We start from the raw sequence: 25,327 nt of genomic DNA, 5'->3' as shown, positions 1-25,327 counted from the left end.
AAAGTTGTTGTTTGACCTTTGGACTCAAACAAATCCACAAAAAAGGGTATTTTGAGGTCAAATCAACTCTGGATGGTTATCAACAGTGCTGCAAAGCTCAATTATTGCTCCATTCCCCTACAGCAATGTAATCAGTTCTGTTTAATCATTTACTAAGACAAATCAGCTCTTTGAAGTACTTCAGCTGAAAATATCATATTTTAGAAATGAAATGCATTACACATGATGTGATTGCAGGTTATCACATTATCTGAAGAAAATTCTGTATATTTTAACACTTCGAACATTTACTCTATAACCGTCTTAAAATGGGATCAAAACTCACCGGCCGGGTACAGAGTTCTGGAGACGACACTTGCTCCTCTTGGTCTCCATCTAGGAAGAAGGGCAGACCATCTCTCTGTGCCACAACGTGAGCTTGGGAGACCGTTTCCCTACCCTCTTCATTGAAAAGGTAATCTTTCATTTGATTAACAGCTGATATCTTCTCTTCTTTGGCCTTTCTGATCTGTGCGAATTGCTTCACAGCGTCTTTCATGAAGTTGTTGAGAAGCTTATCTGCAAAAGCACCGAGGGTGTCTTTACCCACGGTCTGCTCTGGAGTAGATTTCTGATGGGCATCAAGGCCATTCCTCTCAATGATGGTAGAGGTCTCATCAAGAGTTATCTTACGGTCTATGTCAGTGATGAAGAGACTGGTAGGTACATCTTCAAGGTCCAGAATGATGGTCTTGGTTCTTTTATTGGACATTGAATATTCTCCCTCTTTGAACTCATGTAAGTTGATCAAGTTTTTCTGGTGTTCAGTTGAATCATCATTCACATCAGTAGGTCCGTTGTCTCCAGAACGATTACGCTGAGATACACCCCCTCTTTTATTTTGCAGATTGCTTTCATGCATTTTCTCCTCAAAGTTGCATTTCTTTGGCTCGTTTTCAGATTGGTGGTCAAGGAACAAGTCCTCGCCCTCTGTGGTGTCCACATAGATCTCAAACTTCTCTGGCATACAGAAGATCTTGTCCGGAGGAGCGAAGATGCCATGATCCTCCTCACACTCAAAGTACACCACCCCATCGTAGGTGCCATTGTTGCTTCCTTCAGACTTGTCCAGCTCCACTCCAGCCCAGAAGCCATTGGCAAAGCTGGTGTGGCCCTTGAATCTAAGCGTACCAGGCTGGACGTTGCTCACTAAAACCCTGTCTCCAATGGCGAAGTTAGGCATTTCATCCAGTGCTGGTGAAGGTGGGGTCTGGGAAGGGGAGATAGTTGGGGAGCAGTTTGAACTAATGACCTGGGAATCCTTGGTTTGGCTCTGCAGGTCAAGAAGTCTTTCAGAGTGAGGACTGCCACCAGGAGCTCCAGATCTTCCACTTGGCTCCTCACCAATCTCCTCCTCACTACTGTAGAGGGGGGACCTGCTGTGGGAAGCCTCTCTGGTGTCTTGGCGGGATGGTGAGGTAGGTTTGGAGCCTTGGTTTTCCTCCCTGAGTGACGACTCCACTGAGATTTCAAAGTCTTCATGATAACCATCAGCTGAAGGAGGAGAGGCATCCTTACCCTTGGTTGAAAAGTCACCCTTTGATGACAAGACATCAGACTCAGGGGTGTAGGCTCGCTCTTTGATGGGGGATGGTGACTTAGCAGATATCTCATCAACATCAAGACTGCTTATCAGGGAAATCCCTTGTTCTCCTTTCTCTGAGGAAACATGTTCTGACAGAGAATGGTGCTGCTGGGAACTTGGGCTGTGCTCTAGGTCAAGTTTGAGTAGATGGTCAAAGTGATGGTCTTCAGAGCGTGACTGAGTGTGCTCAGTTCCTTCAGACTTCACAGAGTCCAGCTCCTCCATGACCTCTGACTGGTGGCTAGAGACGACACGCTCATCCCCAGAGTCGGTAGCCTGTGGCCTGGCTGGCTCCCTCAGGGGGAGTGCCCCCTCAGAGGGCTGCCTGGGGAGATGCTCTGGGGACAGCAGGCCCCTCAGACTGTTGGTGTGCTCTGGACTCTCATACACTGGAGTTGGGGTGACAGTAGGGGGGTCCTCGTCTGAGGACTCCTCATGCCATGTTGAATATTTACTGAGCCCGGATGTTGTGATGTCATCTGACAACAAAACATGGAACAACTTGTGTTATCACAGTATGGGCACAAATGTCAACGTGGAGAAATACACTTCTTGACAATGCACAACCCACCTTGTTCAACTGGAGAATGTGGAAGTGTCTTCCCAGCTTTCTCTGAGTCAGAGACAACCTTCCAGTCGGTTTCAGGTCTGGAGAGGAAAAAAACATGTTTAGATGAAGATGGACCAATTCATCAGTTTGTGCAACATACACATAGTTAGCACGTTGGTGTACCTGTAAGGAGGTGGTGGTTTAATCTTGGGCTTCTCTGTGGCTGAGGTGGGGGCCAGGATCTGAGGCTTGGCAGCAGGTGTCGAGTCCGGTTCCTTACTCAACTCAGTCTCGGTCTTCTCAATGAAATAATTGTAGGACTAGACATAAGGAAACAAACAAAGCCCAAAGTAAGTCACTGTTCTTGTTATTGCTCATTGAATGGAGCAGGGCAGGCTAGGATTCTCTGATATACACTGACCTCTAGCTGCTTCAGTAGGCTGGCCTCCTGGGCTTTTAGACGCTCTTTGTGCCTCTTCTTCTGCTCCTTCTTCAGCTGGTACACCACAGACTTGCGTTTGCGCAGCTCCTCTTTGAGGGCACGGATACGGCTCTCAATGTCGCTCTGATCTGACATAGGCTCTGTGTGACACAATAAGTACGGTTAGAATGCTAAATCCATGCCAGACTGATTAGTATAAAGTAATCCAACTTAGAACTACTGAACTCAAATTCTCAGAAGAAGGAGTAAATATTTATTTATTTGCAGTTTGTCCATCCGGACATTCATAGGCTACTCCAAAAATGCCTGCATAGTGATAGAAATCTGATGATTGAAATGTCCACTATAATAGCACAACAGAATCAGCAAAGACTATGACTGTAGCTCAGTGACGGCTGGGAAGCTTCCATACTCCCATAACACAACTAAGCAGGTTGAGTGTCAGGGAACTGCACTCATAATCCTTTTCTTACGGCATCACATTATGCCTGCAGTCAGTCCTCTTTCGACTCTGCTTTTCAACAGCTCTAACAGAAAATAAAAATGATGTCCCGTTTTGGAGGCCCTACTGCTCCAGAGAGGGGACCAACTCACCTGTGCGTGTGCCAGAGGGAGTGTCAGCGGCCTTGGGGTCGTGGCTGGAGGTCCTGGAGGAGGAGCGGAGCTGCATCTTGCTGCTGCTGCTGCCCTCTGGGTGTGTGTTAGTGCTGAGGCTGGCTTTTGGTGAAGGAGACTGTACAACAGAGGAAAAGGATAGGGCCCAAGGGGAATTCAGGACAGTCTCACATTCACCACAACAGCATGCCCCAAACTAACTAACCAAGACACACCAAAACTCACACACATACACAAAAACAAACACACTCAAAAGGCACGGTCTCTAACGGTACATGCACAGATGCCTTTCTGTGACATTTAGACTTGAGTGTTTCTGGTTACATCTCATTTGCATGTGGCTTCTAAATTCCTGAGACGATTTAAATAACCCCAAATAACTATAGTGACATCTAGCTCCATAAGATGAGCTCACAGGAGTGAATGAAAGAAGTGATTTTTTAAAGTGTTTTCCTCTTTACCCAATAGGGCAGTTAATTGAGTATTATTAATGTCACACTCAAATAACAATCAAGTAACACATTAACTGTGCACAAGGAAAGTGACAATTCCCTGAAAGAAGCAACTGAGTCTGGACCCTGGACAAAGGCCTACATTCACTGAGCTGCCTAAAGCCTCTTCCCCCTCAGGAGGCTGAAAAGATTTGGCACGGGCCCCCAGATCCTCAAAAAGTTCTACAGCTGCACTATTGAGAGCATCTTAACTGGCTGCATCACCGCTTGGTATGGCAAGTGCTCAGCATCCAACTGTATTGCGCTACAGAGGGTAGTACGTGCTGCCCAGTACATCACTGAAGCCGAGCTCTCTGTCATTCAGGACCTTTTAACCAGGCGGTCAGGTGAAAGCCCTAAAAATAATCAGACTCCAGCCAACCAAGTCATAGTCGGTTCTCTCTGCTACCGCACGGCAAGCGTTACCGGAGAGCCAAGTCTGGGACCAAAAGGCTCCTGAACAGCTTCTACCCCCAAGCCATAAGACTGCTCAACAGTTCATTAAATGGCTACAGGGATTTTTTTCCTTTTCTCCCCCTACCCAGATGTACATAGTATTTCAATCACCTAACCAAACCTACAATTCCCCCTCAATCACTCACTCCAATTACCTCGTACTCCTGCACACTGATTTGATACCGATACGACGTATATTTCATTGTGTTAATATTTTATTTGTATCTATTTGTTAATTTTCTTACTGCATTGTTGGGAAAGGGCTCGTAAGTAAGCATTTCACAGTAAAGTGTACACTTGTTGTATTCGGCGCACGTCACAAATTAAATTTGATGGGAAGAGCGCTAACAAAGTCTCACTTTGCTCTCAGGAGGGATAATACTTGGAGCATGCGCGTTGACAGATTCTGGTAACTCATACAATTCCTTGCACAGCCCCTCCATCTACACCCAGGACTTAGACTCCCCCTCAGTGAGCAAGATAGTAAGGCCCTGTGCATATTGCTTTTTTTGTGTGGGGGGGACAAAACGATCTAATCTTATGGGAGGGTTCATAAACAAATGTAATCAATGTATTTCTACTGTAGTAATAGATAACATGACACCACAACATGCACAGGGCCTTACTCTCTTGCTCGCAGGGGGGGAGTCTAAGTCCTGGGTGTAGATGGAGGGGCTGCGCTGGGTGGAGGGCAGCTCAGAGACTGAGCCAGGCTGATCAGTGGAGGGGATGTCTGGCTGCTGGGACCCAGAGAGCTCTGTGTGCACGCTGGAGCCAGTCACTACTGGGGAGTAGTCACCCTCACTCACAGAGTCTGAGGAGAGACACACAAAGGTCAAGAGCAGATGAATACACCTGCAGCCTCAAACATGGATATGCAGCTTGCTGTATGATGTTCTCGCCTTCATAAAAGTATACGACACAAGGCAAGCAAACTCATACCTGATAACAGGCAATAAACAGAAACTACTGCATACTACAGCATGTGCTAATGTCATCTCATACAATAGGCCTATAGCTCAATGTCTGTCAACAGCGGTCTCTCACCTCTGTCAGTCTTTCCCTCAGGATCGTGCTGGCCAGAGCTGGCATTGGGGCTGGCTTTGGAGCGGTCTCTGTGATCTGACCTCTGGTCTCCGTCTCCAGGACGCTCTCTGTCCCAGGCAGCCAGGGCCTGCTTCTCCATCCGTCTCACCTCAGCCTCCTCAGCATCCAGCCTCTGCTTCCACTCCAGCAGCTCCTCCGCGTGCCTCCGCCGATGCATCAGACCCTGCTCCCGCTTGGTCAGGAACCTGGTGGTGAGGAGGACAGGAGGAAGGGAGAGAAAACACAAAGAATGGTAGGTGCAATTGGTGTGAGAAGCAGTGAAATGATTGCAACGTTGCAGAAGCTAGTGGAGTCATCAGCAGTCCAACCAGTCAACCCAACCACCCCCTGCCCATCTTCACTGCAAACTGAAAACCTCCTGGATGGTCCACACACCTCAGACATGGTTTAATTTTGACACCATAGTGCACAAGTCATCCAAACTCTTCCCCCAACAACAGAGTACAAACATTTGATCAAAATGGATAAAACAGGCACAAAGAGTAGTAGTCAGGTTCAATCAGTTGGTTTGACCCCAGGGCTTAACATCACTGTAGGACACCCCACAAAACATCAGTCAAAGACCACCAATGGTTAAAAAAACACATTGCAGATTATAAGTCAAAATGTCTATGGGTGTAACTTCGACATGAATTCTACACAACACAAGAGTCAAAATGCATTTCCCATGTATACTGCGGAAAGAAAATACTTTCTCCATTGCTTTGATTTATAATGTACATTGAAAAGAACTGGTTAATTATGCACTGCAAGTTAATCAGCTATTTTGCATGTTGACTATAATTAGTAGAAGTGCCAGACAGTACTGTGTTTGCTTGTCTCTCTTTCGCGCACTAGTACAGCTTTGGGTTAGACTGTGCTCCCAATTCTATTAAGCCCACTTGCAATACATACTCATTAGCCCATCACAAGCAACAGTTACCTAATCAGGAACGTTGGTGAAGATTTACTGGGCTCATTGAACAGATTAAACCCCTCTATCAATGCTAAATCACCGGCCAAAGGCACTGCCTCTTTTTCATGGATGGTGTGTAGCCTAATATCTTATAATTTACTCTGGACATTGGATATTTCTTCAACAAAAGTAGTGAGTGACATGAATATGAGAAAGTCATGCAGATCCTGATTCATTCACTCTGAATGAGTTAAAAAGAGCCCCTCAAAGCAACACCACAGAGATTGGAGAGCTCTCGCTGTTCAAATGGGAGTCTCGTTCAAATCAGGCCAACTGTATTAAAAGGAATATGACCTTTGACCTTAGCAGACCAAAGTGAGGTCATTTCATTTCTGGCAAAAATGCCTTTAGTTTTTTCACTTCTTGTTTAATTTCTGTGCCCCTTCATGCATATGGTTGTGAACGTACATGCAATGCCTGGTTTGTGTTGCCAACAGGATGCCATTGGGTGTTATTCAAGATTTCACTTTACACTTCCTGGAAAAAAAGGAAATTGGGAGGCGGGAGCTGAACACAAGCATGGTCCTTGGGACAGGGGGCAGAGAAGGAGAGGCAGCAGTGAGAGGCGAGAGCAGCACTGTACCTGACCAACTGGATGTAGATAAACAGCTGGAGGTAGGGGAAACAGACACTGTGAGATGCCCAGTGGTGGGCCGTAAACAGAGAGAAGTAGTAGTGAACAGGAGAGCAGTGTCTACAACCAAACAAAGCAAGGACACGTGACACAGGAAAAAACCCACAAAATAGGAGTTGGAGAATGAGAAAACAGCCAATTAGAGAGAGAATATAGTGATTAAGCATGTGCTTAATTGTACTGAATGTTTCATGGTTTCATTCAAAGAGAAGTAATGTAGTTAATCTGCCAGGGTTTTGTGTTGGTGGCAGAGCTTAGAGGGGTATTAAAACTCAGTCCTTTTCATCAGGAGTTGGCCAGGAGATGTGCATGTGTGTCTTTGGAGCTGGACTCCAATAAAGAGCAGGTGTGTAGGAATGTGCAGCCATGTGTGAAAGCGTGCGGCAGTGCCAGAGACTGATAAATTATAATCCTAAAAAAGGTTAAGAGAGGCCTTTGTCTCATGTTGCACCTCAGAGGACATAGTACTTCTCCTTAATTAAATGCACTGGGTGGAGGAATTTGCGAGATTAGATTATTTTAGCAAAAAGTTGCAAATGTAGTGGTGGGTGATAATTGTTTTTAAGTAACTAAAACCTGATTTAGGCTTTATTAGACTAAAACACTGGCTAAATCACACATTAACCTTCACTATGATCCACAACAACACTAGAGCATTATTAAAAGAGACAGTGTTAACATATTGAAATGGCAGGTTGTTAGACGACCAATGCAAGCAGACAGAGGCGTGGCTACAAGCAGCTTGTTAGTTCCCTATAGAAAATAAAGTCTAGGCTCAAATTGACAGTGATCTCCCACTTTTAGCTGTGATATTGGGTACATTCAGTTTCATGTTTATTGGTAGATTATTCAATTCAAGGAATCATTCGCTCTCGGCCTACAATTTGTACCGATCACGTTGCTATTGATGAAAGTTACAAATCCTTAAACACCACAACAACTGAACGTTTGTTAGGACCTGTACTGCAGAATGCAAAAGCATAAGAATGAGGTCAGTCGGAGTGCAGGTCTGGCTGTTTAACCATCGTGAGAGTCCCCTCCAGTCACATGACCACATTGTTAAAAGACTAAAACCTGCCCTCGCTGCTTGTATGAGACACCAGACATACATTTTACACTACATATGGTACATTTTGGAATAAGTACAGAGCTTGGAGAAGATGCAGTCTGAATAACTAACATGTATGTATAGCAGGGTTCCCCAACTGGCTGTTCGCGAGGTGGTTTTAAATGGCCCCCCAAGATTTTCTGCGCAAACAAAAACAATCTGCACGCGGCTGAATCTAGTTGATGATCCCTGATCTAGAGGACATGGAGCATGATTATATTCATATCCACACCACAGAAGAATTAAGGTTTCTAGTCAAGCCAATCCCTCACTTTCACAAGGCAACAGCAACTTCCATCAAATGACTTTCAATAACAGAAGCTCTGAAGCTGGTACATAATTCCTTGTGATTAACAAAGGAAACCGTCTTTAATGATTGATATGCCCAATATGGTTTTGTTAGATCGTCAGTCTAAGACAAGTTAACAATCACATCCATAAAGATAAAGCTATCAAATATGGTAATTTCAGCTGTTTAGAAGTTGGTATAAATTGTGTCCATCTTATTATAAGCCCTGAAGTAGAAAAAAAAGAGCCCATGACAAAGACTTCCAATAAGACATTTAGGTCAATAGGTTAATAGACGTTTAAATTACTTCTTATCCATGTGAGAGCGCATCTTCTTGAGCTTCTGCATGATGCTGCTGGTCTCACTGCCAGACACTGAGAGAGGAGAGGCGCTGCGCACGTCCCCGTCAGTCCTCGCAGCACTGGGGGAGGTTGCCCCTTCGACGTGCTCCGACACTGGAGTCTATGTAGGACATAGATGGTTACACACTCACACACCAGAAATGAAGAAGAGCGCAAGACCCTTTCAAATCTTAAATGGAACCATGCAGTATTATTTTAGACAAATGCATAACACAAAGCATCTCTTTCTGAGGATTAGCTCAATATCTCCATAAATAACACATTCCCAGATATGAATATGATGTAAGAAGGTGGTAGTACTGACCGGTGGGGTGTCCTCGGTGCCGACACACTTGAGGCGCTCCTTCAGCTTGAGGGTGGTGTATCTCATTCTCGCTATCTCCTCCTGCTGTTTGAGAAGCAGCTGCCTCTCCTTCCTGGCTGCCCTGTTGGCCTCCTGCAGACGCTTGATCTCCGCCTGGAAACACACACAGACAGGGTCAAAGGTCATGGTCACTTGGCATTACAGATGGGCAGTGATGGGAGCAGGTGAGATGGGCAGAGATTTTGTTGGTTAGTTACCTGTTCCTGTTGAAGTTTCATCAGTAGGCCTCTCTGCTTCTTTCTGATGGGTGGCATCTTGTCATCCTCACCCTTGTCTCTGAGGCGCCTATGAGGTCAGAAAGGAGAAACAGTGAGAACATGAATGCAAAATGAAGACAGACGTGCCTCATGCGAAAGAAATTCAACAGAACACATCGACCAAAACTAGACTAATAGTTTCGGTCAATGTGTTCTACTGAATTTCAGTCGCACATTTTCGTATGATGGAAAACAAAAAAACGTTGGCGTTAGCGGAGAATGAGACAATATTCATTCAGAAAACATGGATCCTAATAAAAGTAAACCAATGCCTTTTCTGATGCTCCAGCCAGGCGAGCTCGGCCTTGGTCTTCTCCTTAAGGGCCTTCTGTCGCAGGCGCAGCAGGGAGCTCTGGTGGTGGGCACGCACCTCCTCCTCCTTCATGTACTGACGCACCATGTCCATGGTGAACCTGGAGAAGCTGTCCTGTCCGCTGGAGAAGGGCATGCTGCCGTCCTGCTGCCGGGAGCAGGAACAATGAGTCACTAACACATCACAAAGCCTTATCAGTCAGGAAACCAGGCATACAAGATCATTCTGGCCACTGGTTACATGCTCCCTCCAGCTGGCAAACAAATTGAGGCGAGGGAGAGGCTGCTGGCCTTGGTGGTTGCGATATAGAATCAGTGTTGTAAACGCCAAAGTGTATCCAGAGCGCTGTCAAAACACCTGGGGCCAATGAAGGCCAAGGTATGTACAAGATCATCCCTACATGTGGCAGCCAGGTGTGACTACAACCTCTCCTAGCCGCACCACAACCTCTCCTAGCCGCACCACAACCTCTCCTATCCGCACCACAACCTCTCCTAGCCGCACCACAACCTCTCCTAGCCGCACCACAACCTCTCCTAGCCGCACCACAACCTCTCCTAGCCGCACCACAACCTCTCCTCCACCTGCTGTGTTTGAGGGGACCAGGTATGGGTCAGGGAGGGAACGATACAGCCAGGCAGGGAATCTCCCAGAACCCAGTTAAGCGGGGCCGGGGCACACAGAACGTTGATTGTGCCCAGGGAGTAATGAGTTGAGCAGTCTTTCTGATGCCATGGCCAGTGGAGCCCTACAAGGCAGGCAGCTCTTTCCAGGCGTCAGTATGGCTAGGCACAATCCCGCACACTGAACCCTTCAGAGCGGCAGGGAGCTACCACTGTGGCTAGACATTAAGAGCTAAGACAGATGCTGCTGCCAACATATTAGACAGAAGCTATAATTTCACCATTACTGCGGTCAAATCGGGCTAAATGTGGATAAGCATTATGCGCTGGTGACTTTAAGGAGAAACCTCCCAAAGTAAACTAGTACATTTAAGCTTTTGGATAAGTGCTAAGATTTCAGCCAATCATTATGTATTTGAGTAGTCTTGCTACCTTGCCAGCATTACAGTTATTGAAATGAGGTGGCAAACTAACCTTGGAGCTGTCCTGTGCTGTGGGGTTCTCCTGACTGGGAACATCATCTGACTCCTCGTGAGGAACTCTATTCTTCTCCAACACTCCACGCCGGTGAGACTCGGAGGGCAGCAGAGAGCGGAACGAACGCTCCTCAATTTCATCCTCCGTCATGGACTCGTCAAACTTCAGAGAGTACTCTGTAGCCACTGAGGCGCTGTCTTTATGGGGACAGGTTGTTGGGGAGAGGAACATTGTTTTCTCTTTCTAAGAGACTTCAGGCTATTTATGCATCATAAACGATTATTATGCATTGCCTGTTTGTGATAATGGCTCCCTTCCAATCCCCACAATGAGTGCTATGAACCCCTGGCCTCACCTTTCTCATCCAGTAGGGACTGAACACGGTCACTGGGGATGGAGTCGTCAGCTGCTGTATGGGTCACAGCCTCCACCAGTGAGCTGTTACCTGTCTCCACCTTCCTCCTATGTCTCTTATCATAGGAGGCCAGGGAGGGACTCCGGTGGCTGCTTTCTCCACCACTGGGGGGGGTACAACGCAGAGGACAGGTTAGGGAGAAAACCAATTGCTTATCTAGCCATGCCTATAAAGTTTAACCTGACCAAGCCAAGTATGCTGACAAGGAGAAACATCTCCCGGTGTCTGTCTGTGAGGAACACCAGAGTGTGAATTCCAGTACCTGATGTTGGGTCTCCTGGAGGGGGTGGAGTCAGAGTGGCTGTCCAGGGAGAAGGGCTCCTCGGTCTTGTTCTTGGCAGAAGACATCTCACCCATGAAGCTCTGGTGATGCTGCTTCTGCTGGTCAAACAGGGTGCTGATGGGAGCAGCAGCAGGGTCACCGATCTGAGAACAGGCCAGCTCCGTCATCTGAGGAGAGAGCAACTAAATCAGCAATATATCAACTGAAAGAAACTGTGTCGAGAAGCAAGAGTCAGACATTTGCAAATACATGCAACAGTGAGGAAACAAACCAAGCCCAGTGACGGGCTATAGGGACAAGAGTGGAGGGGGAGAGCGAGAGTGTTCGGACCTCTTTGATCTGGTGGGCAGCTACGGCCGTATAGCGAACAGACTCGGCCTGTTGGCTGATCATCTTAGCGTTGGCCTCCTGCATGCCTCCCAGAGACTGCTGCTGGGTCTGAGCCATGTTCTCCTGCAGCTCCACGTGAGCCTGCAACGACACACACACACACAGTTCTGTTACTGAACCACACTACAGCCTACACACGTCTAGTAAAATAGCTCCTTTCTCACACCACATGCAGTGAAGGTAGATTGAGTTCTATAAATATTCAAGGTGTTGGCAAATATGAAGCCACCCTCGAGAGGATCAACAATCTACCAAGTTGGTACATGGATCTAACTCTAGGTGAGAAGTACGTGGATTCTGCAGAGTTTCCCGTTCTAAATGCCAGTGCTGTGTGCAGTACCCTGGCTGCTTTCTGCCGTGTCTCCTCCAGCTGCCATTGGGTCTCCAGCGCCTCCTGCTCTGCTTTCACCTTCAACTCATGAAGGTCACGCTCGTGCCGCTGCTGCTGCGCCTGAAAAGGTTAGAGGTCAAAGGTCAAGACCTATGGAAAAAGGTGAATGAAAACCACCAGAACATGACTACATGCCAATAGCTAACATTTCAAGAGTGGAGTAGTGCCTATACTAAGCAGTCATATACATAAGTGAGCACTCTTCAGGTGCTCTGATTGGTTGGGCCTCCCTCACCTTGAGTATCTGGGCAAGCGAGACACTTTCCTGCTGCGCCAGAGACACACCCCTTAACCGCTCCATGTCGCCCAGCTGACGCACAGACTCCTCTATAGACTCCAGGTAGTGGAGCTCTGCAGACATACGCTGCTGCAACACCCCTGGGGTGTAGTGGAGCTCACCTGGACAACAGAGAGATGGATAGAAACAAAGGAAGTTGTAGATAGGCAATTGAGTATTTATCAAAACGGCTGAGCGGGTGTTTCTAGGTGGTATACCTGCAGCCGTGGGCTCTGCTCTGCCCCCCAGTGTAGTGGACCGGGATGAGGACGAGCTGGGGCGGGCTGAGGAGTGAGGGCAGCCGGACCCAAGACCAAGGATGTCTGCCCCGGCTAGGGAGGCGCTGCCTGGAGACACACGGCGGGAACTAGAGTCTGTCGGAGAGCCAGCTGGAGACGGGCTAGGGCTTCTGGGGGACTTCTTACTGTCCAAGCCCACACTGGAACCAAGAGAAGGAAAAATAAACAATTGATTCATATGCATGCTTTCTGAAAACGTACAAACTCCCATTTGTAACTGTCAATTTAAAGGAGGCTGGATTATCGTTTGAAAAAGTGGTGGGGTGGGGGCTGGGGATTATGCTTTAAACCAAGGGTGTCAAACATATTTTGCCCCGCGGGTTACATTCAGTCTTAACCAATTTCTTATATTATTTAGTCGCTGTCAAATTTGCTAAATATAGTCCCACATCCATCGCTTTTAGAATTTCTGATGCTCCCTGACTGTCTAGCATTCGAAGACTTAACAAGCTGGACAGAGTGACGAGACTATAAAATATAAATTCATTATCATTCCTACACAGTTTTGATTAGGTTTTGGTCATTTCAATGTCAATTGACATCAATAAGGGATCATAGCTTTCGCCTGGATTCACCTGGTTTGTCTGTCATGGAAAGTGTTTTATACACTGCTCAAAAAAATAAAGGGAACACTAAAATAACACATCCTAGATCTGAATGAATGAAATATTCTTATTAAATACCTTTCTTTACATAGTTGAATGTGCTGACAACAAAATCACACAAAAATTATCAAAGGAAATCAACTCCTGGACAGTTGGTGGATGGAGCGAGACATGATGTCCCAGATGTGCTCAATTGGATTCAGGTCTGGGGAACGGGCGGGCCAGTCCATAGCATCAATGCCTTCCTCTTGCAGGAACTGCTGACACACTCCAGCCACATGAGGTCTAGCATTGTCTTGCATTAGGAGGAATCCAGGGCCAACCGCACCAGCATATGGTCTCACAAGGGGTCTGAGGATCTCATCTCGGTACCTAATGGCAGTCAGGCTACCTCTGGCGAGCCACCCCACACCATGACTGACCCACCGCCAAACCGGTCATGCTGGATGATGTTGCAGGCAGCAGAATGTTCTCCACGGCGTCTCCAGACTCTGTCACGTCTGTCACATGTGCTCAGTGTGAACCTGCTTTCATCTGTGAAGAGCACAGGGCACCAGTGGGGAATTTGCCAATCTTTGTGTTCTCTGGCAAATGCCAAACGTCCTGCATGGTGTTGGGCTGTAAGCACAACCCCCACCTGTGGACGTCGGGCCCTCATACCACCCTCATGGAGTCTGTTTCTGACCGTTTGAGCAGACACATGCACATTTGTGGCCTGCTGGAGGTCATTTTGCAGGGCTCTGGCAGTGCTCCTCCTGCTCCTCCTTGCACAAAGGCGGAGGTAGCGGTACTGCTGCTGGGTTATTGCCCTCCTACGGCCTCCATCCACGTCTCCTGGTGTACTGGCCTGTCTCCTGGTAGCGCCTCCATGCTCTGGACACTACGCTGACAGACACAGCAAACCTTCTTGCCGCAGCTCGCATTGATGTGCCATCCTGGATGAGCTGCACTACCTGAGCCACTTGTGTGGGTTGTAGACTCCGTCTCATGCTACCACTAGAGTGAAAGCACCGGCAACATTCAAAAGTGACAAAAACATCAGCCAGGAAGCATAGGAACTGAGAAGTGGTCTGTGGTCACCACCTGCAGAACCACTCCTTTATTGGGGGTGTCTTGCTAATTGCCTATAATTTCCACCTGTTGTCTATTCCATTTGCACAACAGCATGTGAAATTTATTGTCAATCAGTGTTGCTTCCTAAGTGGACAGTTTGATTTCACAGAAGTGTGATTGACTTGGGAGTTACATTGTGTTGTTTAAGTGTTCCCTTTATTTTTTTGAGCAGTGATATAATTTATTTTATTGTATTTTTTTCTACACTCAAACCCACCACGGGCCAGATTGAATGGGCTCGGCCCGTACAGTATACGTAAAACATAACAGATGGAACATTAACAACTTTGATTCAGTTCAGGTATGTGTGCTATACTGCCAAAACACTAAATAAATAAAGGTGAAATGGAGAACCAGGAACTAACAGAATTAAGAAAAGGGGGCCCCAGGAAAGCCATCCTAAGACATACAGTAAGTGAAGAAAATAACTTTCAATTAGCATATTGTGCTGCTTTGAGCCAAACAAAAATGCCCAAAGACGTCTAATCATGATGATACAGTATAATGTGCTTCTGCTTCCTAGCTAGAAACAGAATGGTAGACAGCGGTGCATCTCTCCTGCTCCAACTGCCATTGTACACAGTGCTTTACCTTACAAGAGAACAACTGCAGCATTAAGGACTTGATCCTGAATGTAATCGCTATCACATCAAGCAGACAAAGGTATGGAGGGAATCTACCACCTGGGCAAAAAAAAACAATAAACACCATTGGGGAGGCTCAAATGTCCCAGGAGAAGAAAAAAACTCCCTGGCAACATGCCCATTTTGCAGTGAGGAGATTTAACAACCTCGCTGCCCAAACAAAAGAGTCAGTGTTAGGCTGCCATGAGGCAGGCTGCCATGAGGCAGGCTGCTGTAGACCCTTCAGCCGCAACCAGAGCAACAGCCAAAATACTATTTTTCCCTGGCACTCTGCACTAGACTTCCTAAACACATTTGAATCATTAGTTCTTAGCCTCAATGCCCAGATCTATAGCCACAGCAAAATAAGCATTCTAGAGTGTTGAGTTAGCTAAAGCCATACGATGTGCAAGTGGCATGTCAATTTTACTTCAGTATTCCTTGTTATGTAGGCTAAGAATGAGCCTCAAATTTGCATTATCAGTCATGAAAACCACAGCCATATTATATTGTATACGTGTTTCCGAGTGAATATATATTTTTTAATGTATTTGATGGCGAAGAAGAAGCATGAAGCCAAAAACCTGACCGGGGCAGCTCTAGCAGGGCAGTAATTCACCGAAAGGACTTGTTGGAAAGGTGGCATCCTATGACGGTGCCACGTTGAAAGTCACTGAGCTCTTCAGTAAGGACATTCTACTGCCAACGTTTGTCTACGACGATTGCATGGCTGTGTGCTCGATTTCACACCCTTGTCAGCAATGGGTGTGGCTGAAATAGCCGAATCCACTAATTTGAAGGGGTGTGTCCATATACTTTTGGTGATGTAGTGAATTTTTATAAAATGCATTGGGTATGACTAAATCCATTCACAAAAATAAATATAATTGTGTACAAAACATTAGGAACACCTTCCTAATATTGAGTTGCACCCACTTTTGCTCTCAAAACAGACTCGACTTGTGGAGACAGACTCTACAAGGTGTTGAAAGTGTTCCACAGGGATGCTGGCCCATGTTGACTCCAATACTTCCCACAGTTGTGTCAAGTTGGCTTGATGTCCTTTGGGTGGTGGGCCATTCTTGATACGCGCGGGGAACTGTCGAGCAAGAAAAACCCAGAAGCGTTGCAGTTCTTGACAAACCAGTGACTCTGGCACCTACTACCATAACCCGTTCAAAGGCAGTTGGATTTTTTTGTCTTGGCCATTAACACTGAGTGGCAGACATAACATCCATGTCTCAAGGCAACAAAAAAAACCCTCTTTAACCTGTCTCCTCCTCTTTATCTACACTGATTAAAACGGATTTAACAAGTGACATCAATAAGGGATCACTGCCTTCACCTGGTCAGTCTGTCATGGAAAGTGTTCATAATATTTTGTACACTCAGTGTATATAATGGGCCACCCCATTATATTGGGAACTGAACTGAAAAGGCCACATTCATTCGCTGCTCAAGCATGACAGAGTGAGATGCATCTTTATGTTGGCAAAGAGACCCTGTAGAAAGAACACTGTAGCTGATGTGGTGTCCAAGTTTACTCCAATATTCTCTCTAGTCACTTGAAATGTGTAAATATTATAAGTGGTGGTCTTTGGAAGCCAAGGACCACTTAATTTATTTATTTCACCCTTATTTTACCAGGCAAGTTGACTGAGAACAGCAACGACCTGGGGAATATTTACAGGGGAGAGGGGGGATGAAGGAACCAATTGGAGGCTGGGGATAATTAGGTGGCTATGATGGTGGGGTCAGATTTGGAATTTAGCCAGGACACCGGGGTTAACACCACAACTCTTACGATAAGTGCCATGGGATCTTTAGTGACCACAGAGAATCAGGACACCCGTTTAACGTCCCAACCGAGAGACAGCACCCTACACAGGGCAATGTCCCCAATCACTGCTCTGGGGCATTGGGATATTTGTTTTTTGTCCAGAGGCCCTCCTACTGGCCCTCGAACACCGCTCCAGCAGCATCTGGACCGACCAGGACCACCCCTGCTTAGCTTTAGAGGCAAGCCAGCAGTGGATGCAGGGTGGTAGGCTGCTGGCTAACAAGGAAATTGTGTCGCATACCTGAAGTGAAACTGCACAGTGAAACAAATAGACCAGAAACTCATGTAATTGAAAGAGGCATTGTGCCCATATGCCAGCAATAATATCCCCACACAAATGTGCTCAGAGATTATAAGACAACCAAGAAGCTCAGGAAGGAAGGAAATACCAGTAATCACTGAAGGTCAAGAAGGATATTCAAGCTCCTGGGAATTCCCCTGAGCCCCTCAGAAGTGGTCTGGGCTGGAACGCCTTACCTGCAGTGTAAGTGGCCTGAGGCGCCCCCTAGTGTACTGTCAGTGTACACACTCTTCACCAGGCTGTGGATGGAGCTTCTCTCAGAGGCTGAGCCTCCTCGTCTTGAGTCTCTAGACAGGCTCTCCCACCCCGGAGAGCAGGGGCTCCTCTGCTCCTCCACCAGAGTGGCATCACTCTTGTCTGAAGCAGTGTTTAAAGAGATGGGAGACACTTACACTAGTAAGAAATTGTCACTTGGCTATATGATTTCAGGGAAGTGGTTATTTTATTTTGTGGGGAAAGTCTCACCCCTTTTCACTGAGCCCTTTGAGTGAAGTGAAGATACTGGAGTGGAGCCTGAGGAGTGATGGGATGGCAGGTCTATAGTCCGGGTGTCATAAGGGGACCTGCGACTCATCAACTCGCCATAGTGACTGTTCCCGCTGGTGATGCTGCAATGAGACGTCGAGATAAGCCATATTTCAAGACCCACATCATGTGCATCAAACCACCACAGACTACTAAAACAACTTCAAAAACAGCAACTCACATCTGTTGAGTTGAACTCCTAGCCAGCCATGTGACATTAGTGCCACCTTGTGGTCGGGTTCCCATAATTTTTACAGGATTTTCAAATGATGTTTTAATTGCATGAGAGGTATTCAGATAGCAACACCCAGTCATGTGACAGTAGTATAAACCACTTTACCTGCATCCGTTGTATCCTTTCTTAGATTGGCTGCTCCCACCGCCACTGCTACGGGACGACACAAAGTCATCCTCATACGCTGGTGCCACATCCACCGAGCTGGCTGCAGACGGGCCACAATGCACAGCAGGGGAGCTCCGGTCTGCTTGCTCCTCTCCTCCAACTGCAGGGAGAAGCCAGAGGAACAGACGATGGGTTAAACATTCGTTCTTCATTCAAAACACTTATATGGATAGGGTGGGTGTGTAAATGTGTTGGCTAACCCTTGGTGTGGTTGTGCAGGTGGTTCTTCGTGAAGATGTTGATGACGCTATGAGGACTTCCCTTGGTCAGTTCCTCCCATGGGCCTCGGCTGCGGTCCCGTGGCTGAGAGAAGGGGAGGGTGCTGAGGGCTGGGTACTTCTCTGCCGCTCTCTGGAAGTGAGAGATGGGTTGGACGCCCTCCCTCTGGCCTGCACAGAAGTCCAGTGACCTGAGACGCTCTGCTGGTTTGGGGTCCCTCTTTATGTGCATGCGGGGGCTCTCGTTGCCCTCCGACAGGCTGCCATCGCTCAGCAGTGGGCCCTCACTGATGGAGTCACCGCTGGAGTCATGGAGCTTGGTCTTCCCTGGTACCTCAGGGTGCTCCTCCGGCCTCTTATGGGAGCCGAGGCCTGGGGATGTCTGTGGCCTGCTGCCTGAAGCAGAGGCCCCGCCTCTCTGTTCTCTGAAGCTGTGCAGGTCGCCCACCCCTGGGAGAGCTTCGTTGTATGTGCTCTGGCCAGCACTCAGGAGCCTCTGGATCCTCAGAGACAGCTCGTCAGCAGCATCAGTGCGCTCTCTGACCGATGGGCTCACAGGCTTGGCCCGGCAGCCGTCGTCTTGAGGCTGAAGATGGGTCAGACCGGTAAGATCCATGTCCCTCGCACAGCCATAGTTGATCCCTGTGCCGGCCAGTTTCCATGCTTCACTCTCTATGCGGGTAGACAGGGATGCGGCTGTAGCTTTCAGGGCCTCAATGCGGTTCATCTTGGTCTTGTTGGCTGCTCCTGTGAGAGTAGAGTGCTGAGGCCTGGCTGGAGGGCTGGTTCCCCTCACCCCAGAGCCCCCTCCCGTTTCCAGGCCCAAGGAGAAAAGCTTGTCTGTGGGGGGAGCCAGAGCACTAGAGGGTCTGACTGCAGAACTAAGATGGTCAGGCTGCAGCCACGATGGAACTCCCAGTCCCATCTCATTCCTAAAGGAGAACGAGTGGAGGATTAGTATTCAAATACACAATTTTTTAAACAAAGGGCTCAGAAACACTCAAAATATTGTTTTGGGGATTTACAAAGTCCTTTAGTATATGGACCCATTAAATAGTTTTAGTACAGAGCAACGTTGTCCATAGGATACTATGCCAAAGGTTTAAGACATCTAAATATGCATGAAGCCATTAAAATATGTGACTTGTACAACAGTCTAAATAGGACTTTCTGAGAACCACCTTTGTGTTTATTATATAAGCAAAAATTGTTCAGGGTCAAGGATCAACTCAAGATTCCAAGAACTACATAGCAACTCATGAGTTTATGAACATATGCAGATGACAGTTACATACCACATTGTTTACCCTATGTGAGGACCAGACAGATATTTACAGTATCTGAAGTTACTGTTGCATCTAAACTATCACTAGAAGTACCCTATTTTATGGTTAACCGAGCATACTAGGTAAATTAGTTCTCTTGCACCTTATTTGTGGAACAATCTTCAAAATGTTCTTAAAATTTGATGTTCTGGTGCCTCTAGGGTAATTCAGAAAGCTGATTGAGGAACTTATGGAAGAAGTTTGGAACCACCAACACTCTTCCTAGAGCTGGTCGCCCGGGCAAACTGAGCAATCGGGGAGAAGGGCCTTGGTCAGGGAGGTGACCAAGAACCCGATGGTCACTCTGACAGAGCTCCAGAGTTCCTCTGTGGAGATGGGAGAACCTTCCAGAAGGACAGCCATCTCTGCAGCACTCCACCAATCAGGCCTTTATGGTCGAGTGGCTAAACGGATGCTCCTCCTCAGTAAAAGGCACATGACAGCACACTTGGAGTTTGCCAAAAGGTACCTAAAGACTGTCAGACCATGAGAAACAAGATTAAAAACACGTCTGGAGGAAACCTGGCACCATCCCGACGGTGAAGCATGGTGGTGTCAGCATCATGCTGTGGGGATGTTTTTCAGCGGCAGGGACTGAGAGACTTGTCAGGATCAAGGAAAAGATGAACAGAGCAAAGTACAGAGAGATCCTTGATGAAAATCTGCTCCATAGAGCTCAGGACCTCAGACTGGGATGAAGGTTTACCTTCCAGGACAATGACCCTAAGCACACAGCCAAGACAACGCAGGAGTGGCCCAGCCAGAGCACGGACTTGAACCCGATCCAACCTGACAGAGCTTGAGAGGATCTGCAGAGAACAATGGGAGAAACTCCCCAAATACAGGTGTGCCAAGCTTGTAGCATCACACCCAAGAACACTCAAGGCTGTAGTCGCTGCCAAAGGTGCTTCAACAAAGTACTGAGTAAAGGGTCTGAATACTTATAGAAATGTGATCGCAGTTTTATACTTATAATACATTTGCTAAACCTGTTTTTGCTTTGTCATGAGGTATTGTGTGTAGATTGATGAGGGAAAAACAATTTAAATACATTTTAGAATAAGGCTGTAAACTAACAAAATGTGGAAAAAGTCAAGGGGTCTGAATACTTTCCGAAAGGCACTGTATAAGCTGTAATTAGTGTTTTAGTGAGGTGTGTGCTGACCTGGAGAGTGGAGGAGGTTGTATCTCAGATAGAGACAGGTCACTGCTAGAGGAGGCACTCTGGGGTCTCTCCTGCCTCTTGTTCTCCTTGTCCGACTCCCCGGATGGCTGGTACAGGGGCCTCTGCTAAAGGAGAACACACACCACAAATAACTCACAGCTAGTTTAACTCACCACAGGATGAGTCATTTCCTACAAGCCACTTGACTACATGAAATACGAGCAATAGCATTTTATGTCCAAAGTTATACTGAGGGTAATTCGACATGTCACCATTTCACACATTGGCTCTTAATGACAGCTATAAAAATGCATTTGACACGCCATACATACCATGCTCTATACCCACATTTTCACTAAAGCTTGCCATGTGAGTAAGGGGACAGTGAGGGCTTCAACTATGCCTTTACCTGGTGGATGACTGTGGTAGAGACTGGCTGAGTCTGGTAAGGCAGAGGCTCCTCTTCTAACTCAGCCTGTTCCAGTAGTAGTTTGGTGTAGGTCTCCTGCAGGCGTTTCTGTACTGAACTCTCCAATACCGCAGGGCCCTTATTGGCTACCCCCGCTCTCTGCTTCCTATATAGCTCCTGAAGACGTTGGCTCCTGCTCTCCGCCTCCTCCCTCTGGGCCCTTCGCTCCTCCACTAGACGTCTTTTACGCTCCTCTTGTTGCCGGGTGATGTACTGGCGCACTGAGTCGGCGTCGTAGTGCCTCTTCTTGGGCCCTGGTTCTGATGGCTCTGGCTTGTTGCGCTTGGTGGGGCTGGCACTGCGGGAGCCCCGTAAGGATGAGCAACCAGCCGTCCATGCTGTGGTTCTGGCCCCGGACACTGAACCCATCCTGGGTGGAGCTCGCTCCTCTGCTCTGTGCTCCAGCTGCAGGTCGTCCAGGATGCCCCGGATATCTACAGACAGGAGATCTGTGTTGAGGGCCCTGTCCTCGTCTGGGCCTGCAGAGAAAGGGTCTGGGGTGGGCTGGGTGGTCCTGTCCCGGCTGCAGGGTCTCTCTGAGCTGCTGGGTCTGGACCGACGATTCAGCTCCGGACAGGGATCCGAATTTGACCGAGGATGGGATGCTGGAAAAAAATTGCAAGGGGTATCGTATTGATTTGTGACTAAATGTTATTGTGAATTGAAAGGAACATGTGTTTTGTGTGCATGATTAGGGGGAAAATTGTGGTAGCTATTAGGGCTGTCAGAGTTAAAGCGTTACAATTAAACTGCAATCTTTGCTACGCATTTCATTTTTGTCAGCAAAGTCTGTTTCCTCACAGACCCTTTAAGCGGAACACTGTGCTGTTGGTCTACTAACAGCTGCTACCAACAGCAGCAACAGAGCGGTCTGCCTCTCTTGTAGTGCTAAAACAACTATACACGCAGCTTTGAGCAACAATTCTGAAAGAAAACTTACAGAAAGTTCAACCATACACTTTCTCAGGCGTTTCTATAAATAACGGCAGACACTTAATTTGCACAGAAGTAGCTAGCTTGTTATGCTAACGTTAGCTAGCTAGCCAAACGAGAATGTTTAGAATGTAATGGCAGAATGCCTCTAGATTAAACTCCGATTTTAAAAACAGAACAGCCATTCAATTTAGCTATGTTTTTGTTAATAGTCCTCAGGTCAAAAGATATGATAAAATTATCCCAATTCTTGTAGTAACAGCTTGTAACTAGTTCATGTTGAAGAACATGGATAAGAAGTAGTCTAGGCTAGATCTAATAGCTGTATGATATTTTACATGAACTCAAGACTTGACTGATCTGTCATTATTCAATTGTCTTAAATAGTCTATTTTGTGTTTTCTTCCCCTATAGTCAAATTAAATTATTCCTACAACCCAATGTGATGCGTTTTAACTGAAACATCTTCAATAAATTTGAGATTAATCGCAGTCAACTACAGAAAACCATGCGATTAACTTGATAAATGTTTGTAATGGTTTGACAGCCCTAGTAGCTATATCCAGATAACACATCTACAATTGTTTAAGTAAATGTTCTGTGTGGAGTTCAAGTTTCAATGTCACTTGCAGAAGTACAGTGAAATGCCTTTCTTGCAAAGTCTAACCCCAACAATGCAGAAATGAATATATCAGTAAAAAAAAAAAAGAGACTGGCAGTACAACCCTTTAAGCAGCCTCATGCTTCACCCCCACCCCCAGATATGAGTCTACCACCAGCACAACCCATGGAAACCAGACCATGCTGAATTGCGCAGTCAGTCAGAAACGGCTAGTCAATCTTAATTCATTCCGGTCACTGACAGCCAAAGTTGGCTAATGTAGGGAGACTGCCTGTGCTAGAAGAGACGACCAACTCTTTATTTATTGATATTCCTTTAGCCGTGCACTGTACGCCTTTTAACATGCAATAAACAAAAAAAAACATGAACACCACATATACAGTAACACAAATGCAATTTTCTGCATTTATGAGAGTGCCATTAGGTGTCCATGTAAACATGATTATTAGGGGAATCGTTCTTCTTGCATAGCATGTAAACATTTTAATCAAACTATTATATGAATCTGACTATCCACAACAATCTCATTATTGTGTGCATGTAGCCGTACACATTATTGTGTGATTAAGTGGAGGGGGAGTGGAGGGGGTGAGAGGGATAGAGGAGAGAAGGCCAAGTAGAGCAGAGATGGGTGAGGGTAGTGGATAGTGCCTAAAGAAAGTATTCAGACCCCTTGACCTTTTCCACTTTGTTACGTTACAGCCTTATTCTAAAATTGATTAAATTAAGGGGTTTTCCCATCAATCTACACACAATACCCCATAATGACAAAGCAAAAACAGGTTTAGAAAATGTTGCACATTTAAAAATAAACTGAAATATCACATATACCTAAGTATTCAGACCCATTACTCAGTACTTTGTAGAAACATCTCAAGGATTATCAATGGAAACAGGGTGCACCTGAGCTTAATTTGGAATCTCATAGCAAAGGGTCTGAAAACGTACGTAAATAAGCTCTGTTTATGTTTAATAACTATGCAATAATTTCTAAAAACCTGTTTTTGCTTTGTCATTATGGGATAATGTGTAGATTGCTGAGGATTCTTTATTATTTATTCTGAATAAAGCTGTAATGTAACAAAATGTAGAAAAAGTCAAGGGGTCTGAATACTTTCCAAAGGCACTGTATGTCTCCCAACCCACCTGTCCTGGCCAGTCTGTCTGTGGGCTCTGGCCTTTGCTCTTGAGGTAGACGTGGAGCAGGGCCCAGTACCATCTTCACCAGCTTCTGGCCCTCCCGCCATGACGTGGTGCTGATCACTGCAGTAACAGGGAGCACACCACGAAAACACACAGAAAGGTCATGGTCGCTGTAGAGTTCAGCAGTAATGACTTATGGCAGGACTGTTTATCAGAAAGCAAAGACTTTCAACTTAGAATCCTTCATTGAAACAAAGTGGTCAACCCTGCTCTGTTTTGGTAAAAAGCTGAGGGATATACCTGAAATTTTTGCCACTCAGTAATAGACAGGGCTATGGATGCAAGGACTAGCCATCTATGATATCAAAATGACAGTTAACTGTGTTTTGAGGCTAAACAGTGTTTGTTTACATTTACATAGTTACAAACATTGGAGTAAAACTAGCTTTTATTTGGGTTATGATGGGGTACAACAGTTGAACTCATGAGGCATTTATAAGTTATATCCTTCAAGATTTAATTGGTACATATAATTCATTTCTATGTCCAGAAATTGATGTTTCAACAGCTTATTGCCCCTTGAAAATGTGTCAAATAAAACCTAATGCTGTTTTACTGAAGTGATACTCACGTGCACACAAGAGACATAATGATGTCGTCTCGCTCTACTATGAAGTCTTTGGAGATAAATTATTTTAGAGCTGCATTATGCAAATTTAATGAGTATGGGTCAATTATGCACCATCTGCATAACCAACTTTGAAAATATTTAAAAAAAAACTTCCTTCATAAAAGGTGTCAGCACTGCAGTGAACTCAAGGGATCTAACACAAAGCACAGTGCTGCTGGATTCATTTTCAACAAATGGAACATTACCATTTCTCAATTCTTCCATTACTTTGAATAATATAGCCTACCGATTTGCTCTACAAAGCAGGGGCTGACGTTAGGCCAGCAGCTGTTCCTGTTTGGTAAAGGAGCTGAACTTGATCCTAGATTTCAGGGTGATAAGTGACTTAAATGGTGCCACTGACAAACAGAGGCCTGTTTAATAGCACACAGTTAAGGCCTTGTGGTACACGCCTTCCAGATGTATTCACTGTGATACGCCTGCTCAGGTTCAGTGTGCGTGCTGCACAGTAACTAATGAACCAAAACAAATGAGGAGATTCCCCCTGTTTGTGAAAGACCCCTGGGCTTTGTGATGAATTATCACCTACACGCACAATATTGGAGGAGCTTCCACATCTTCTATTGAACGCATAGACCCAGGATGAGTAAGCACGAGAGACAAATAAAAAGCGAGAGAGAGAAAGACGG

At 46.2% G+C, this 25,327-nt stretch overlaps 1 protein-coding gene across 6 annotated transcripts in view; it reads right to left on the bottom strand.

Moving 5' to 3' along the window:
• LOC139406624 (centrosome-associated protein 350-like) overlaps positions 1 to 25,327 on the bottom strand; it is a 39,299-nt gene that overhangs the window by 4,340 nt on the left and 9,632 nt on the right. For 3 of the 6 annotated variants that reach the window (XM_071149423.1, XM_071149422.1, XM_071149425.1), the window contains 25 exons: positions 24,011 to 24,127; positions 21,250 to 21,914; positions 20,841 to 20,965; positions 18,333 to 19,282; positions 18,070 to 18,232; positions 17,669 to 17,812; positions 17,381 to 17,572; positions 12,642 to 12,862; positions 12,382 to 12,545; positions 12,096 to 12,206; positions 11,696 to 11,836; positions 11,345 to 11,532; positions 11,023 to 11,186; positions 10,665 to 10,864; positions 9,527 to 9,714; positions 9,195 to 9,282; positions 8,938 to 9,090; positions 8,579 to 8,733; positions 5,226 to 5,470; positions 4,805 to 4,992; positions 3,211 to 3,349; positions 2,596 to 2,756; positions 2,358 to 2,494; positions 2,196 to 2,272; positions 326 to 2,103 (listed from right to left, as the gene is read on the bottom strand). In XM_071149423.1, coding sequence (XP_071005524.1) covers positions 326 to 2,103; positions 2,196 to 2,272; positions 2,358 to 2,494; positions 2,596 to 2,756; positions 3,211 to 3,349; positions 4,805 to 4,992; positions 5,226 to 5,470; positions 8,579 to 8,733; positions 8,938 to 9,090; positions 9,195 to 9,282; positions 9,527 to 9,714; positions 10,665 to 10,864; positions 11,023 to 11,186; positions 11,345 to 11,532; positions 11,696 to 11,836; positions 12,096 to 12,206; positions 12,382 to 12,545; positions 12,642 to 12,862; positions 17,381 to 17,572; positions 17,669 to 17,812; positions 18,070 to 18,232; positions 18,333 to 19,282; positions 20,841 to 20,965; positions 21,250 to 21,914; positions 24,011 to 24,127 — 6,854 coding nt within the window. The remainder of the gene's footprint in view (positions 1 to 325; positions 2,104 to 2,195; positions 2,273 to 2,357; positions 2,495 to 2,595; positions 2,757 to 3,210; positions 3,350 to 4,804; positions 4,993 to 5,225; positions 5,471 to 8,578; positions 8,734 to 8,937; positions 9,091 to 9,194; positions 9,283 to 9,526; positions 9,715 to 10,664; positions 10,865 to 11,022; positions 11,187 to 11,344; positions 11,533 to 11,695; positions 11,837 to 12,095; positions 12,207 to 12,381; positions 12,546 to 12,641; positions 12,863 to 17,380; positions 17,573 to 17,668; positions 17,813 to 18,069; positions 18,233 to 18,332; positions 19,283 to 20,840; positions 20,966 to 21,249; positions 21,915 to 24,010; positions 24,128 to 25,327) is intronic. The other 3 variants (XM_071149427.1, XM_071149426.1, XM_071149428.1) reach the window with 3 other exon arrangements.

The sequence above is a fragment of the Oncorhynchus clarkii genome, chromosome 4 (assembly GCF_045791955.1).
Source record: "Oncorhynchus clarkii lewisi isolate Uvic-CL-2024 chromosome 4, UVic_Ocla_1.0, whole genome shotgun sequence".
Taxonomy (NCBI): Eukaryota; Metazoa; Chordata; class Actinopteri; order Salmoniformes; family Salmonidae; genus Oncorhynchus; species Oncorhynchus clarkii.
Note: the sequence above shows the minus strand (reverse complement) of the source record. Positions and strands in the feature narration are given on the sequence as shown.